Source organism: Penicillium pulvis, assembly GCF_028828015.1.
Source record: "Penicillium pulvis strain IBT 33274 chromosome Unknown contig_7_segment1_segment0, whole genome shotgun sequence".
Classification (NCBI taxonomy): Eukaryota; Fungi; Ascomycota; class Eurotiomycetes; order Eurotiales; family Aspergillaceae; genus Penicillium; species Penicillium pulvis.
Window position 1 is genome coordinate 1,276,121 of NW_026643079.1, and position 16,945 is coordinate 1,293,065.

The 16,945-nt window shown below is 50.0% G+C and overlaps 6 protein-coding genes across 6 annotated transcripts; 3 read left to right on the forward strand and 3 right to left on the reverse strand.

The window, feature by feature from the left end:
* Positions 1–296: 296 nt before the first annotated feature.
* On the forward strand, positions 297–1,717 carry N7503_008415 (aspartate aminotransferase; the record flags this gene model as incomplete). Its single annotated transcript, XM_057067962.1, has 6 exons — positions 297–333; positions 390–403; positions 458–482; positions 544–961; positions 1,011–1,176; positions 1,214–1,717. The coding sequence occupies 6 exons, from the start codon at positions 297–299 to the stop codon at positions 1,715–1,717; spliced, it is 1,164 nt and encodes a 387-aa protein (XP_056918817.1).
* A 442-nt stretch (positions 1,718–2,159) lies between these two features.
* N7503_008416 (uncharacterized protein) lies at positions 2,160–2,498 on the reverse strand (the record flags this gene model as incomplete). Its single annotated transcript, XM_057067963.1, has 2 exons — positions 2,160–2,183; positions 2,313–2,498. 2 exons carry the CDS (start codon positions 2,496–2,498, stop codon positions 2,160–2,162), a joined length of 210 nt encoding a protein of 69 aa, XP_056918818.1.
* Positions 2,499–2,681: 183 nt separating this feature from the next.
* N7503_008417 (uncharacterized protein) lies at positions 2,682–3,000 on the reverse strand (the record flags this gene model as incomplete). The annotated part of the gene is made up of 3 exons (XM_057067964.1): positions 2,682–2,814; positions 2,865–2,922; positions 2,973–3,000. 3 exons carry the CDS (start codon positions 2,998–3,000, stop codon positions 2,682–2,684), a joined length of 219 nt encoding a protein of 72 aa, XP_056918819.1.
* Positions 3,001–3,640: 640 nt separating this feature from the next.
* Positions 3,641–7,437, forward strand: N7503_008418 (KH domain protein). Its single transcript, XM_057067965.1, has 5 exons — positions 3,641–4,384; positions 4,489–4,770; positions 4,824–5,285; positions 5,336–5,660; positions 5,711–7,437. Exons 1-5 carry the CDS (start codon positions 3,866–3,868, stop codon positions 7,141–7,143), a joined length of 3,021 nt encoding a protein of 1,006 aa, XP_056918820.1. The 5' UTR covers positions 3,641–3,865; the 3' UTR covers positions 7,144–7,437.
* A 573-nt stretch (positions 7,438–8,010) lies between these two features.
* N7503_008419 (glycoside hydrolase family 2 protein) lies at positions 8,011–10,156 on the forward strand (the record flags this gene model as incomplete). The annotated part of the gene is made up of 3 exons (XM_057067966.1): positions 8,011–9,428; positions 9,497–9,913; positions 9,967–10,156. The coding sequence occupies 3 exons, from the start codon at positions 8,011–8,013 to the stop codon at positions 10,154–10,156; spliced, it is 2,025 nt and encodes a 674-aa protein (XP_056918821.1).
* Positions 10,157–10,183: 27 nt separating this feature from the next.
* csmB (putative chitin synthase) lies at positions 10,184–15,871 on the reverse strand. Its single transcript, XM_057067967.1, has 4 exons — positions 15,543–15,871; positions 11,901–15,491; positions 10,568–11,850; positions 10,184–10,514 (listed from the first exon to the last, which is right to left on the reverse strand). Exons 1-4 carry the CDS (start codon positions 15,842–15,844, stop codon positions 10,417–10,419), a joined length of 5,274 nt encoding a protein of 1,757 aa, XP_056918822.1. The 5' UTR covers positions 15,845–15,871; the 3' UTR covers positions 10,184–10,416.
* Positions 15,872–16,945: the final 1,074 nt, after the last annotated feature.

Here is a 16,945-nt window from a genome sequence, read left to right on the forward strand (position 1 = left end):
TCGATCAAGCCTTTGCGTAGATCGTCTAGCAAATATTGAATATTTGTAGTAGCACAAGGTCAGTTTTCCAGGTTTACTAGATTTCAGAAATTTCGAGAAACTGTGGTAGCATAGTTAATTGACCAATGAGGTAGTCTCACATAGAATGATCAATTTTTAGCCAAGCATTGTTTACTTACTGCAGATAAGACCAACCGATGACTCATTGGAGTAATCAGTCAAGCTTACCTGTCAGTCCCTTATAGTTGCTCAATATTCGTAACTACGGTTTCCAAAAGTATTTCGCAAAATTTCAGATGGTCTACGTGAAACCTTTCGTTCTCGATAACTGGGGTAACTACACTCGATTCGGATGAGAAAGGAGTCACCGCTAACATCGACCACAATAGTTCGCCAGTTCAAAGTAAGCATAAGTAAATGCGTTATCATACAAATTAACTGACATATGACTCAATAGCCTTCGGCCAGCGCATATCTTCACGGTATATATGTTCTCAGCCATATTCCTGTAGTTCACAATGTCTAACAGCTAGGCAAAATCAGATACCTGCGTGGATCCACTATCATTGCAAGAACTCTCACAACTTCAGGCTTCTGACTCGTCACCCGGTCCTATCAATGCGTCCAATGCCTTGCTTTATGGTTCCGTTTTGGGAAGTCCTAGCCTTCGAGAAAAGATTCTCTCGCTCTACGCCAGCGACGTGGCTAATACCGCCAAAGATTTATCTCTTACCGTCACGCAGGGTGCCATATCTGCCAACTTCTTGGTCCTAGATACACTTCTAGGTCCGGGCGACCATGTTATCTGCCAGTATCCTACATATCAACAACTATACGATGTACCCCGCCGAGCGGGTGCAGAGGTATCACTATGGCATACCTGCGAGGAGAAAGAATGGATCCCTGATACGACTGCACTCTCGTCGCTGGTCAGGAAGAACACAAAGATGATAATAATCAAGTAGATGTTTTCTTCTCCCTCTGTGGCAATTGCTAATGCCGTCAACCAGCAACCCCAACAACCCGACCGGTGCATCAATCCCAAATCAAGTTCTTGAGGAAATCGTCTCCTTTGCCGAGAAACGAGGTATAACAATCCTCAGTGACGAGGTTTTCCGCCCCTCTCTTTCACCGTCCCACGGAGAATCCTCCTTCGATCATCTCCTTCGCCGGGCGGTATAAGAACATTATCGCTACGTCTAGCCTATCAAAGGCATACTCACTACCAGGGATCCGGGTTGGTTGGGTTATCTCTCCTAGCGCGGATATAGTGCACCAGGTTGTCATGGCCAGGGACTACACTACGATTTCAGTCTCACAGGTAGACCAAGACATCGCGACCTATGCGCTCGATGCCTCGGTACGAGATAGAATTCTTCAGCGATCATTAGCGGTATGCAAACGCAACCTCTGTACACTAGAGAGATTTATTGCGTCGCATGCCGACAAATTGCGTTGGGTTAAGCCGAATGGTGCGTCGGCGGCATTTGTGCGGGTGATAGATCCCAAGACTGGTGCGCCGGTTGATGACAAGGTCTACTGTGAGGGGCTGATTCGTGAATCTGGACTGTTGATTGTGCCTGGTGGTGAGACTTTTGGTACAGAAGATGGAAAGGACTTTAAGGGGTACTTGAGGGTGGGATTTGTGTGTGCCCCTGAGAGGTTTGAGCAGGCGTTGATGATTTGGGATGAATACCTGAATCGGGAGCAGATTTAGGATCCAATCGATAAATATGCAGCCCTGGACATAGGCTTGGCTTTTTTGTGATCTTATGGTCTTTCTGTTATCTACTGAAAATTTGACTTTGCGCTTGTCTAGTCCATTCTTATACATTGTCTCTCATAGTCTCTTTACGTGTTTTGTGATTCGCTTGCAGGGGGTAATTTAAGTGGGTTCTTCCCCGGCTCAACCGGTTCACTAAGACATTATGCTTCCTAGGTACCGGGTAGGCACGGTACATTATCCAAGGTTGGAATGCGCCCATTTATATGGAGCTTGAGGAAGAAAACTGGAACTGGGCGCTTGGCTGCCTCGGTGGCTGAGGTGTAGGTGACAGATATATTAAAGCAGGATCTGCAGTTCCAACTCAATTTTATGTATTGATTAGCAAGTGGATATGAAACAATTCCCATTTTTAAGTACGTGGTCACAATACCAACTATATGTACGCAGCGTACAGTAGCTAAAAGTGAATAAAACTTACTCAGGAGGTTGGCGTGGCCATTGGCACCGATTAGCTTTGGGGTGGATAAGGCTATGAGTGTCACGACGATCACCACCACAAACCCAAGCACCTGGGCAGCTTACATACAGTACTGTAGCAAGTAGCGCCTGCGCTGGGGCCAAAAACTGGGGATGCGGCAGGACTCCTGCAGTCAGCTTTCAAAGTGACCTCCATGGTCCATCCAGTCGGAATTGATTTCGAGGTGTCGAGTCTTCGTGATTGCGTTGGAAGCAAGCGACCCACCACGCCATACGAGAGAATGACGTCGACCATTTTAGAGCAACCTGTCCGATCTTTCCCTAATCATTCGCTGGGTTTCGCCTCTGAAGATACAGTGGTACAGCTTCAAACAATGGATTGTGGCCCGCTTTTTACAGAAAACAAATACCGAAAAGCTCGTTCCCCATGGAGTGGCACATGGCTATTAGGGGATGAGGGTGGAGAGGTCTGCGTTTCCTACCCCCTCCTCCAGGCATCAGCATCAGCGGCAATAGGTTCCTCATGATCCACCGGGCTGAGAACCCCCTCCTCCAGTTGCGAGTGAATCAGGTCGATGGCCGTGTCCGGGCCAGCCGGGGCCAGGGCCTCTCTAAAGTGGATCGGGTCAGATACGTTGTACAGGGCTTCCTCTCCCGCGACCTATGAGAGGCAGGATCGGTGGTATGGCTTGTGTTGGAGACGCGGAAGGACTCGGATCCTGCGTTCTGATTCAATGGTCAGAAAATCTGGATCTGCCATCAGACGCACCAACGGCGACGGTGCCAAAGCCAAGCATTGGGCCCCAAAAAGTCCTCCACCGACTCATCCAAAGGTACTTTTGTTCCCTGTGGATGTATGATCCATACCGTCACGTGATAAAATCGCCACCCTGGACCAGCAAACATTTGCTTGACTCGCTCTATGCCATATGGCGTTCTGCATACAGTACTGTAGCTTTACTGTTTACCCCCACTACACATATTGAATTCACCTGACCGTACTTCGGACCTGTCAAAAGTACCACCCGAGACTATTTGATGCCGCCAAGAGAACCCTTGCCAGGTCATTCTCTCGGATCGGCCGCATTCTTTGCCAGCGAGGCAGTGCTGAAATGTGGATTCGTGTACTCCGTACCACTTCCCCTTAAAGAAGGAAAGGACAGACTTTCTGCAAATAGATGAATCTAGAGGATGTGTTATAAAGAAGTAGTCTAGAGTTTTCGGGTTTGAATTGGACGTCACAGTCACATAGAGTGTAATATCCTCCGTTGGACCATCTTTACCGTAATGAAATGACCCGCACAACTGACGACACTTCGATCCCTTCTCGATTTTCAATTCGAATACAATCTAATTAATGCGATTCTTCTATTCTGATTCTATTTGATTTATTTTGTCTGTTGAAGAAATACACTGGTGTTCGTGGATCCGGTCCTTTCTTTTTTTTCTATTTTTTTTTTCTTGTTCTTGTACCCCAATCGATCGATCTTCGTTCCCACCATTCCCGAAACGCCCACACAGCGCCATTCCTATCCCTGTCGAGAACGGTAGCCTTGATCTCTTCTACACCTCCCCCCTCACCACCACCATCCCCCTTTCCCTCTTAACCCCCAAGTTCCGTAGGGGTGAGAGAGAAGGATTCCGCTCTACCCCCCTCCGGTCATGCACAAGATCTCCAACTTTACGGGCCAGGCCCGTCATGGTTGGGAACGAATGACGCCAACTTTCGGGATCACTAGACCTCATACCGACATGGCCTTCCGCCGGCCGCATGGTGCTCCGCCGATGACCCCTCCGACTAGCATCGATCCGACTGTCAACCTGTCCTTCAACGTTCCCTTCTCCTCCACCTTGGCCGGCCCCGATGTCGAAGATGTGCTCCACGCCAGTCCCGCCGCCCTACAACGCTGGACATTCCCAGAAGGCACCCCCGAAGGTACTTTGGTGCACCAGCTGCCTGTGCACACCAGCAATGTCGAAGGACTGCGGAGGTTATGTCGGCAGATCACTGAAAGCAGCGGTGGTCGCATCGAAGCCACCGTCACATCGTCCGAACCCAAGGCTGTACCGTCGCTACAAAGACGACCCAACGGCTTAGTGACTAATGTCTGTGTTACCGGTGATGGCGAGACCGCGCGCAAGATGCGAGCGAAGATTCTGAATGATACCCCGATCATGCTGGTATGTGGTTGATTTTTCGATTTTTTTTTTCACTCGGCATTTTGGAAGCTCCGTCGACAGAAAAAAGGCATCCCTTGCTAATGGCTGTGTTTTCGACTGATCAGCGCTGTGCAACTGTCGACATGGATATGCACTTGATTATGGATGGATCAACCAAAGGAATTCGAGCAAGCGTGCTTGAGCACATGGACACTTTGGCCGCCTACACCGGAACCGACATTTTCTTACTCACACCCAAACTCCACGATGCGGACAGTGCGGTCGTTTCCTCCTATGGCTATGCGTCTGATAATGACTTGGACCAACGCTTCCGAGTCGCTATTTACGGTGACATGGAAAGCTCGGAGCATGCCAAGACACGAGTCCTGATCATGATCGATCAAATTGTGGGTTTTATCCGTGCGCCGCCCTCAGATGAAACCGGCTAACATATTTATAGCTCAAACGCCATGTTGATGCTATCAAGCTGGAGCTGACCATGCACACCTTGGTGTGTGGTCGCACTCGCAAGAATATAAAGCTCATCGAAGCTGCCACTGGCACCGCTATCTACTTCCCTCCTCCATTCCCCCGAATTTTCGGGTACACCCCTCCCGGTGCGAATCGTCGAAGCGAAGATGAAGTATACATTACGGGCGAGTCGCCGGAGCAGATTGCTAGGGCGAAGCAGAAACTGCGTGAGCTAGTCATGGGTGTCAAGATTTACGTCAAAGATGTCGTGGTTAACTCCAGCAAAATCGACAACATCTTGCTTGACCGGCTGGACAAGGTCCGCAAGGTGATGGAGATGAATGGCTCTTATGTTCTTTTCCCGCAGCTGGGCAGCCAGCGCGGTCTTGTTCGAATTCAAGGCACCGAAGTCTTGCATGTCGAGCGGACGGTTCGGGAAATTATGGCTCTGGTATGACAACCATACTGCATTTTACATACCAACAAGCTAACCTTACTTAGGCTGGCCAATTCTACAGCGCCTCGTGGTGGATCATCATGCCTGACCCTGCACAAGGTGGTATTCGGGCTCCTTCGACAGCGGACGTTCGCTCGATGCTTTCGGATATCTGTACCAACTCAGAGGCAGAAGTCAGCTTCGATAACCTGACGTTTACTATCAACGGATCCGACGATGCCGTCAAGGCAGCCATGACTGTCGTGAACCAGATTCCATTCGTCACTCGGAGCCAGTACCAAATGCGAGTCAAGATTGAACTGGCTAATGAGCATAAGGAATTCGTCAGTGGCAAGAAGAACGGCAAGATCAACAAGATTATGGGTCAGAGTAAGTTGCCCTTGGTCTACTGGCAAAGACAAGAACTAATGAACAAGCAGGCAATGTCCAAATCATCTTCGACGGCTTCAACGAGTACAATTTCTATATCGACGTCTGTGGAAACCAATACGAGTCCACCAAGAATGGCCTTGATCTGGTCGAGCAGGAGATGCCTGCTTCCATCTCATTCCATGTGCCGGATCAGTACCACAAGCGCATTATTGGTATCGGTGGACAGCACATCCAGCGCATTATGAAGAAATACTCCGTCTTCGTCAAGTTCTCCAACGCCATGGACCGTGGTGGAATGGGCAAGGAGGATGATGACATCAAGGTCGATAATGTGATTTGCCGGACTCCTGCTCGCAACGCCCAAAGCCTGGACCTTGTCAAGCAGGAGATTATGGACATGGTCGAGAAGGTCGATGCCGAGTATGTCTCCGAGAGAGTCGTCATCAACCGACTATACCACCGCGAGTTACTGGCTCGTATGACGGAGATCGATGAGTTGGAGAAGAAATGGAACTGCAAGATCGAGTTCCCTAGCACCGAACTTGCCAGTGACGTCGTTAACATCTCCGGTCCTGAATATCAGGTCCCTCAGGCGGTCGACGCCCTGTTGGGTATGGTTCCGGAAAGCCATGAGCTTCACTTCCAAAGCTCCGCCGAGCTGCGTGTGTACTTCAAGTCCCCCGATTTCCTCGCGGATGTTCGCACCAAGCTCAAAGAGCAATACGAGGTCGACATTAATGTCGACACCAGTGCCGATCTTCAAGACCAGGAGGACGGATCTTCTTCCCCCGACCCCGCCCCAGAAGATCTGGTTGTTCTTGGTTACACCAGAAACAACGCTGGTGGTCTCAAGGATGCTATCGACTTCCTGATCTCCTGTTTTGTTGCCCACGGCCTCGACGCCAACACCGTCAAGGGTGCGATCCCGCGCCCCAAGTCGGACTCGTTCGAGGAGTCCTTGCCCTTCTTCGACTCGAAATTGTTGCAGCACGCCCCAGCCCCGCTCGTGACCGACTCTCCCACACGACCTAGCTTTGTGGATGAGGTCAGCGAGCGCGGATCGATCTTCGAGCGTCTCCGCAAACCCGGCAGCATCTCCTCCTTCTCCTCGTTTATCGGCCGTAAGAACCACTCCGGATCGCCGGCCTCGTTCTTTAAACATGCGTCTAGCAATGCCTCAAAGGCATCACTTGTCTCGATGGAATCTCGAGATAGCGGCTACCGCAACCCATGGAACGACTCCGGCGTGAACCTCCCCGAGGATGACGTGCCCGTCCTCGGGAGCTCCCACAGCCACAAGAGCAGCAACAGCAACAACACCAACGGCTGGCCTGCACGCTTTGACACGAAGTTTCCTTTCGGTACGGCGCCCGGAGACATGACACCCAAGCATGATCCGCGCGCCTCTTTTGACAGTGGTCGCCCTAGCACTTCGAATTCTACTTCTGGATACCCGGCCCCCATTGGGCCACCGCGTTAAACCCAAAATATCCATTTACAGCAGTATACCCTCTTGGTTGTGATTGATTTGTTTTTTATTCCCAGCGTGTTGTTTTTTCGGGTCTATGTGTCTTTTTTCTTTTCTGTTTCTTTTATTTGGTCTCTGATTTATTGATTGATACCACGGAACGCAAGCAACGAAGGCGTCAGAAAAGAAAATGAGATATCCAAGATCTGTGCGCGAGATAGAGCGGGGAGGGTTTCCTTGCCCATTCTATTATGTGTTTGATTTTTTGTTGCAATTTGTTGATGTGACGAGTTCCGGTGTGATAAGTTCATCGCCTGGACCCGTTTCTTTCCATGCCATGCCTGAATTTGGTTGATGCTTTCTATCCTGTTGATGTTATACCTTTTTGATATCCCCATCAATAAGATTTGACTTAGACGATTTCAGATCAGTACACGTAATCTTGAAATTTAGAATAGAATTGCGCCAGTAGAGGCATCATTATATCAAGTTCGACGTCTATACGCCACTAGACTAGTCTACCATCTCCACATTTTGCTCTTCGTGGATCTGACATTGCTATCAACCCTCGCCGACCCTCATACACACCCGAGACCTAACCCTACACTGTAGATATAATCCAAATCACTCTACCGCTCGAGAGGCCTGCAAGTCCCTCATACGAGCTCGGTAGAACGTGCAATGGCAGACATACGGACCTACACTATCAGGGGAGATAGTCGGTGAAACATGACGATCTCGCTGACGTAGCATCGGAAGCGTGGGGTAAACCCCTCTCATACTTCCCTACTCCAACCACTGATACCTAGTGAACATTGAATAAAATCCCTAAAGGCAGTTCAATTCAAACCAACCCCAAAGCAAATAAACAAAATCAAGATGGAATCCTATCCCCGCCCAGACTTTAACCGCAACCCAACCTGGAAATCCCTAGACGGCCCCTGGTCCATCCTCTTCGACGACAAAGATGAAGGCCTCTCAGCCCAATGGCAAAAGTCCCTCCCAACAGAAACCCCAACCCAAAAGAAACGACCCATCACAGTTCCCTACGCATTCCAAACTCCAGCATCAGGCATAAACATCCACGAAGTCCACGAAGTACTATGGTACGAAAGACTCATAACTGATATCCGAACAGAAGCCGAGAAAATCAAGCAAAATAGAATCATTGTCCGATTCGGTGCTGTCGATTACGAATGTACGATCTGGGTCGATGGGAATTTCGTAGGCTCTCATCGGGGCGGACATGTCCCCTTCGACATGGACGTTACGGATGCGTTTACTTCCACGTCCACGGAGGCAAGACTTACATTACGTGTCCGTGACTCCGCAACAGATCTAGCCCAGCCACGCGGAAAACAGTTCTGGGGCCCTGTCCCCGAGAATATCTTCTATACGCCTACCAGTGGGATCTGGCTGTCTGTTTGGATGGAGAGTGTGCCTAAGATGAGATTGTGTGATGGGAGTGGTGGGACGGTGCTACGATCAGATGATATCGATGGTGGACGGATTCGTGCTCATGTGGCTATTGCCGGACGATCATCTGCCAAGGAGCAAGGAAGACCAAGTGTTGAGATCGAGGTTTCGATTGCCGGTGTGGTCGTTAGTACGACTCGAGCTGATGTTCACGCGAATCGAGATTGGGCCGAGTTGGAAGCTAACGTGAATGTTTCCGAGAAGGATGTTCACGTATTGAAAAAAAGGAAGGAGTTGGAGTACATCGATATTGAGGGGGCATGGCATGACGGCGTTGCGCTCTGGGCACCCGAGCATCCGATTCTATACGATTTGGTTATCCGGCTCTATGATTATTCGGGTGGGCTTGTTGATGAGGTGCATACTACAACTGGTATGCGCAGTTTGTCCTGGACAACCGGCGACGGAACCTTCCGATTGAACGGCCGTCCTTATTTCCAGATGCTCTTCCTTGATCAGGGATACTGGCCTGAGACAGGACTTACGCCACCCTCGTCCGAGGCTCTTCGGACGGATATCGAGATGGCCAAGGCTCTTGGGTACAATGGGTGCCGCAAGCATCAGAAAGTCGAAGACCATCGATTCCAGTACTGGGCTGATCGGCTCGGATGGCTTGTATGGGGTGAGATGGCGAATGCATACGAGTTCGGACCTGATTATGTTGAGCGGATGGATGCTGAGTGGGCAGCCGCCATCAGGAGGGACATCAATCATCCTTGTATCGTGACATGGACGCCTGTAAACGAGAGTTGGGCGTACACCGATTTGAAGGGGAGTATTGAGCAAAGGAATCACCTGCGGTCACTCTATTATTTGACCAAGTATGTCACCCAGAAACCACCATAACCCGTACCCTAGATGGAGAGAGAAACTAACAGATCATTGTAAGATCCATCGATCCCAGCAGACCCATCAATGACAACTGCGGCTGGCAACACGTCCTAACAGACCTGACAACCTACCACGACTACGCCGACTCAGCCGAACTAACAAGCACATGCTCAAAAATGGAAACCGGAATCCTAGCCCCAAAAGCCGGACATGACATGTTCGCAAAACCCATCTACTCGGGTTTCGCAGGACACACGCTCCTCGATGCCGGTACGCAACACAAAGCAGGTGCACCGGTGATCTGCACTGAGTTCGGAGGCGTGAATATTGCTCCAGCGAAAGATGACCAGAAGGGAGAAAGGGATTGGGGTTATACGACTGCTGCTGATGTGGAGGATTTCTTGGTGAGATATGAGAAGTTGGTTATGGGGGTTGTTAAGGGTGGTCATACTTGTGGATTGGTTTATACGCAGCTGTAAGTCTTTTATTAAGATCTTATTAGATTGAGTTGCTGACGTCTTCCTCCAGGTGTGATATTGAGCAGGAGGTTAATGGTCTCTATTCTTATGACCGAAAGGAAAAAGTACCCGTTGCGCGGGTTAAGGCTATTATGGATGCTGCGAAGGATTATTACTACGATCATGTTGGCGTGCAGACGCATGGATCTAAAGGGTGGAAGAAGCTGATTGAGCAAGGAAGACATGTCCTTCATCGGTGATTAAGTGGCGTACTATTAGATTAAGGGGTTAAGTGATGTGATGGAGATTATGGGATAGCAATTCCATAGTTTTCATTAAGCAGGCTCGCTTGGCCTGTCATATCAATTCGCTGAATGCTGTTCTTGTAATGTAATAGGGGACAACCCCATCCCAATAACGCCATATATGCCGAGAAAATTCTTAGACAGTAAAGACAATTGCGCTGAATAGATGCATATTACAAAAATTAAAAGATGTGCGCAGAAGGGGCGAGATAGAATCACATATTGGCGAGTTCGTTGTCAATCTGCTGATCCAAGAATACACGCTTCTCGCCCGAGAGCGTGGTTTGAAGGCGCTGTTCAACAAGAACACGGACTAAGAAATGTTAGCTTCTTGCAGCTTGCGTCATGGAGAGAGTTTGAGCTTACCCTGCTTCTTAGTGACTGTGTCGAGATCCACCTCTGCGAGACATCCGCGGATAGCTTCGGTGATGGAGGCCTCGTCGGGTCCAGTACCGCTGCTACGGAAATCAAAGGCGGTGCTGGCTGGACGTGGGGGGTATTGGCCCATGGGGCTACGTGACCGTGCCAGGTTGTCATTGCTCTGCATGAAGGCAACGCTGTGGCGACTGGCGTTGTTTGGGCTTTCCAGGTAGCCACTCATGTTGCCCATAGACATGTGACGAGATGTAGCTGCGGGATGGCCGCCCAGCTGGGGGTAATCGGTGTAGCGGGATAAATTGGACATATGTGAGTTCCGGTTACCAGCTACGTTGCTACCGACATATGGGGCCGGCGACTGAGGTGGCATGTACGGACCAGTGGCGCGGCCATGGCCCGGGAAACCAGTGAGGATAGTGGAGGCAGGCTTCACGGATGAGTACTGTGAGTGCATTTCATCCATCTCCATGTCATCCACATATTGGCCAGTAGCGTAGACCTTCTCGGAGCCAAGCTCTGCACGTCGGCCAGGCAGGTTGTTGGCCAAGGCATAGTCATCCCACCGTTGCAGGGGAATGCTGCGAGGGTCAAACGCTTCGTCTTCCACAGCGATGACACGGTTATCACCCTTCTCACCAATGACCACACGGGTGCTACCCCAGGTGAAATCATCCTGTTTCCAGAATGAGTAAAGGGGCAGCACGAAACTGAAGATCGGGAATGCCAAAAGATAGATGATCATCCATCCGATGTGTTGCCATTGGCGTTTGATGATAAAGATGATGGCTTGAAGGCCGTAGATACCAGCTAACATGATAATCGAGATCAATGGGAACGGACCAGTGCCACTGGCGACGCGATATACCAGGTACACGAGGTAGACACATGTTGCAGGGAGAATGATTGTTCCCAGAAGATCCACTAGGACGACGAAACGCATACTGAAACAGCAGAAGCCGCAGAGGTCCTCGAGAGCAGCAAGTTCCACCAGGTTGTGGATGGTGGAATTGATCCAACGACGTCTCTGCGAGACAAGAACACCCCATGTCTCTGGGGCAGCTGTACTAGCGTAGGCGCCGGGAAGGAACTTGTAACTCATTGTCGGGAAGTGTTTGGTCATCAGAGTTGTCAAGAAACGATCCTCACCCAGGGACAGCAGGTTCTTCTTATGAAGTGTATCAATATCGATGTCAGCGTATTCCTTGATCACTTTGTCGGAGATAATCAGAGGACGACCCTTGTCTGCGGTACGAAGGCGATACATAGTGAAACTACACGCCGGTTAGTTGGGCTTTTGAACCTCTGTTGGAACACAACTTACCATCCAGGAAGACAGGTCACACTGCCAAACAACGATTCGAATGACTTCGACAAGTGATGCGAGATGTAGTATTCGTAGACCTGAATCATCGTCCACCAACTTCGCTCTTCGTTCTGCAAGCTAGTCTCACCACAGATACCGGCAATTTTAGCATCTGCTGCGCAAGCGGCCACCAAGCGATTCAATGAATCTTCCTTGACACTGGTATCTGCGTCGACCATGAAGCAGTACTCGTAGAGTTCGGGGTCCACACCAATGATATTATTGATCTGGTGGAAAATTTCCAGTTCCATGGGAGACATCGGAGCGCGATGATGCACACGGTTCAAGAAGTGCATCAACAGGACCTGTGAATCCCGTTTTCCACGGTTACCAGGCTTGGTCTTCGTCTGCTCGGACTCCTTGCCAACCTTCACCACCACAATGTAGGGGACGACATTGCCTTCGAACTCGTACAGACCGGAGTAAACCTTCGCATAGTTCAGCTGTTCACTACCTTGTCCGACGGATCTGAACGGTAGAGCGGGGGGATCCAGTTTTGGGTCCACGCCAAGGATATCCAGAACAATCTTGGGCGTCGGTCGGTCGTTACCGCCACCAACAATCATACCATCACAGATCACGAATATGAGCTTCCTCTTGTTGTCATACTGCAAGGCCGTCAGGGAATCCAGACCCTTTCGCAAGGCGTCTTCACCTTCGGTGTAGGCGGGCACCAAGCAAATCACAAACTTGTCTTGAGGTGCCGGTTTTCGCTTGGAACCCAGCTGCAGGGCAGCCAAGAACTTGACGAGCACCACGGCACAAATGAGAATGGTGAAGGAAAGAAGAATCCAATTGTTCACAGTGCATCGAGCATCTTCTCGGAAGTCCACCTTGCCTTCATAGAAGACATAATCGAGGCACCTGGTAGCTTCCTGCCACTCTTTGCTCGTCCCCCATTTGTCTGTCACATCGGTTCCGGCATTGTTTTTGAATAGCGTCGTAACGGCAGAAGGCAAGAATTCATAAGAGGTGTCCGTAGAATACAAATCGAGTGTGTAGAAATAATTCGTCAAGTCGTAAACCTTTTGATTTACAATTACCCAATACCGTGAATAATCGTTGGCTTGCTTCTCGATAGTCGACTTGGTCCAGACCAGCTCACCCTTGTAATAATCGGCGATCTTTGGCAAAAAGACGTCCTCATACCAGGTGATCTTGTGGAGTTTAGTGGTGTTTGATGGGTAATTGGTAGGGCCACAGTCGTGATCGGCATCTGTGTACAGAAGTGCGCTGGTGTCGTTATTCTGCAGCGCAATTGACGTGCTTGTCACGAAGGGATCACAGAATTGGGTGAGCGGCGGAGGGAAATAAGCATCCAAATTCAAGCCTGCGAAAACCTTCATATTCGTCGAGGTCGTCTCAGTGTCAGTGTCACTATGCTGCTTACGCCAGAACTTGCTGATATCGTAGACTCGACCATGGATGCTAACAAAGAAATTGTCATCTCCAGTATGCCAGCTGACTTCCTTGGTGTTCCACACTTTGCCCTTATTGGGACAAAGAAGATCACCAAAAGCAATGATGTAGAAACAAACAATGCCGTTGAAAAGTAGAATAAGGAAAACCAGAACAACCTTTTCTCTCCATGCCATCCGAACATCTGGGCGCTTCATGCGCCCAACATATCGGAGAACGAAGGAAGGGATCCAGAATGTCATTGCCCAAACAAAACCTGCCCAGATTCGACGACTGAAAGGAATTTTCTTTTTCTCAATGTGTTTGGGATCTCCAAATTCAGCGTCGAGGTCACCGATGTAACGACCATAGTCATCGTAGTACGCAACATCTCCCTTGTTATCGTCTCCCTTATGACCGAGACCATAGTCACCGCCACCAGCAGCATAGGTCGGGGCAATCGACTTCGCGCCTCCCATCACACTTGGGGGAATCATGGCAGACTGGTTCAAGATATAATCATGCTGACCCCCAAGGAGGTTAGACGATTCGCCAACAGGATTTCCATCGGGAGTAATGCCTGGTTCGTACAACGCAGCACCATATCCAAAGGGGTTCATGGGACTCTCGTCTGGCTTGAGATCGAGCATGGTTTCGGCTTCCCGCCATGCCCCCTCTCGCATCCAAATGCGTTGATGTCCCACGACTGCATCACCGTTGCTCCATCCTCTCTCGAGAATCCAACTTTCAACGCCGTCCTGGCCTTCAGCGCATCCCAGGCGGGCATACCGATCGACAAACTCTTCAACGTCAAAGTCTGCGGTGAAGTCTAGCTGCTTTAGGCGACGGTTTGCCCACTCAGGAAGTCGCCAATCACGTAGCTGTCGAGACACTGTACCGGCTGACCAGGCGGGGTTTGAGCCGTTCAGCTGCTCGGGTAGGTCATCGGTGGGGTGGATGGAGAGATGGTACCAAGCACGGCTGCTCAAAAGAGTCGTTGCAAGATCGAAGCGGCCCCGTTTGCCCAAGGAAATACCTTCGCCATCGACCGGGAACAGCAATTTCCGCAGGAATGAATCTGTCTCGAATTCGACTCCAACTTTCTCCAGAACACCTTGTCGTCTGTCAAGTTCATGCTCACGTTCACGCGCAGCACTTCCTGCGATGCCGAGATCTGCCTCCACTTGAGACACAGCAGAGCTCATTTCAGTCATCACGGATTGGCCGGTAGGAGGGATGGTAATGCCGTCGTCTTTCATTTCAGCGTTAATACCCAGGTCGTCATCAAAAACGCCTCTCATAGAGATGGCCTTTCCGAGGGCTGGGCGTGGCACATCAATTACAGTCAGGCTGACCGTATCCTCGTTCGCCAGCTGGGCGGCGCTAGGACCACCGACGCTAGAGTCATTCTCCAGGATGTTCTGGATATTAACCGAGATGGCGTCATTCGCTTTCGCAATGATCCAGTCCACAAGGGCTTCGTAGATACCCGCAATCAAGATCTCACGCTCGTCGGTAGAGCATTTGTGCAGAAGGACCTCAGGGTCAATTCCCAGCAAACCACCCACATCCTCGCAGGTCTCCTCCAGGTCTTCCTGGTCCACCATAAGTCCTGCAGCATTTCCGAGTTTGAGCAAACCAGCAAGAACAGACAACAGATGCCTCTGGGTGGCACCCTTGATACCAATGGCTTTCAGATTGGAACGAAGATCCTCTGCCGCCGCGGTGTCATCTGCGGTTGGCAGATACGATGGAGGTGTGTAGGTACCAGATCGATTCAGCAGAGCATACGATGCAGGCTCTTTGAGGTCCAAGAACTCCCGCTCCGCAGGAGTAGACGCGGAAGTCAGAAGATAGTAACACACATCAAAGGCACGATAGCCGGCCTCTGCTGGTACTTCCAGAAGACCCTTGCTCACATTGATACCGGATGTTGACAGAGCCAAAGATAGCCCGACCACTGTACCCCCCAGGGTCAATGTATAGGATACCGACAGTGCTGAGTGGAGTGAATAAGATGGGTTGAATGAGGTTGCTGCCGCGAGGAAAGGTCGTAAGGCGGCCAGCGCTGTATACCCAACTTCCGGGGTAGAAAGCGGCAGCGCTGTCAGAAAGGGTTCTAACAACGATGGTGTAGATTGGTGGAGAGAGCTGTTCCCAATTAGCCATTAAATTACAGGAGACTTGGGCAGAATTGCTTACCAAAGAAGGATACACCCATCCTCAGCTCGTCTCCGGGCATGTTCCCAAGCTCGAATGGCCAAGTCGCGGTCAATTGTCGCGCCGCTACGACCATCTGGTAAAATAGTTGCCGCTGTCACCCAAGTATTGACAACTAAGCTAGTACTCGCATCGAGCTGATATGGCTGACCGGCGGTATAGAACGAGTGAAGAGCATTGAGTAAGGTGGTAGTTGAGACCTGTGAAGCATGCTGAGAGACTGGCCGAGGCCCAGCCGAGAACCCGGCGGACTGGGTAGAGAAAACGGAGTAGCGATTCGACATGGCGAACGCTGGATCAGTGTCCCAGGTGAATGGAGGATTGAGAATCTCAGAACGGCATCAGATGAAGATCGGGGGGTCTAGCGTGAGAAATCGCGTGTTCTGAGGCAGGTGGGTACACAGATTGAGTTGTCACGTCAACAAAAGTGGGAGCTTCTGGGTGTATACTCCGGAAGGATGAGCGAGTGACTGGAGATAGGGACTCCTAGGGGAAGATATTGGAGTTCGGGGAGGTTCAGGAAACAACAAGCAGAAAAGTGAAGTAAGCAAAGCAAAGGAAAAAAAGACCAACGATAAGGAAAGCGATGGGCGTGGGGAGAAGAGGGTATTGTTGTGTACGGAGTAGATACAGGTCAAAATTACCACTAGGGTGGCCCGGTTACAGGTTTTACAGATGTTGATAATACCGCCGATCCCGAGCTAGATCGTCCCGGAGCTTAGAAGCTTTTTGTGAGGGGGCGATGCAGGTCAAAGGAATGGGTACATATGGGTAATTAGGTTTGTTTTTCAGGAAAACCATGTCGAATTGAATATCCAGCAGTATAGATATAAAACATCTATTTTCTACAGAAATTTTGGTCCTCAATGCTGAAATTAATGGTGTGTATGGAATAGGGGAACACAAATAATCTCAATGTGTCAGGTGGCCGAGGGCTGTGTCCTTCAGCCAATCAGGATTGACGTTACATATGCACTGTAGCCGAGCAATGTCTTGCCTCCACAGACTCTAGAGCACGGCGGAATAAGCCCATTACAGAACGAGTACACAAATACTTGACGGCTATATTTGGGATGTCTCACAAAGGGGAACTTGCCACCCACGGATTCCATTGATACGCTTACCGTTCCGCCACGAACCCCCCTAGTTTCACTTAGTCCACTCAGAATCCTTGGATTTGTGCAGAGTGGAGGTTTTTTCAGGCCAGTGCGGTTTTTTTTTGCGATCGCTCTCATTTCTGTCTTGGTTAGAGTAATTTAAATATAGATTGATACATGAGATTTGAGATTTTGATATTGTGGGAGCAAGGAGGTGCAGCAAAAGAGAAAATTAAAAAAGAGAGTTCCCGGTCCCTGAAAAATCCCTGAGAAATCCCTGAAAAGACC

Coding starts and splice junctions, on each gene's coding strand:
- csmB (XM_057067967.1), bottom strand. CDS start 15,844: ATGTCGAATCGCTACTCCGTTTTCTCTACCCAGTCCGCCGGGTTCTCG. Junction 15,492..15,542: donor GATGGGTGTATCCTTCTTTG/GTAAGCAATTCT, acceptor AATTGGGAACAG/CTCTCTCCACCAATCTACAC. Junction 10,515..10,567: donor CACAGTCACTAAGAAGCAGG/GTAAGCTCAAAC, acceptor AACATTTCTTAG/TCCGTGTTCTTGTTGAACAG.
- N7503_008418 (XM_057067965.1), top strand. CDS start 3,866: ATGCACAAGATCTCCAACTTTACGGGCCAGGCCCGTCATGGTTGGGAA. Junction 4,385..4,488: donor ATGATACCCCGATCATGCTG/GTATGTGGTTGA, acceptor TCGACTGATCAG/CGCTGTGCAACTGTCGACAT. Junction 5,661..5,710: donor CAACAAGATTATGGGTCAGA/GTAAGTTGCCCT, acceptor ATGAACAAGCAG/GCAATGTCCAAATCATCTTC.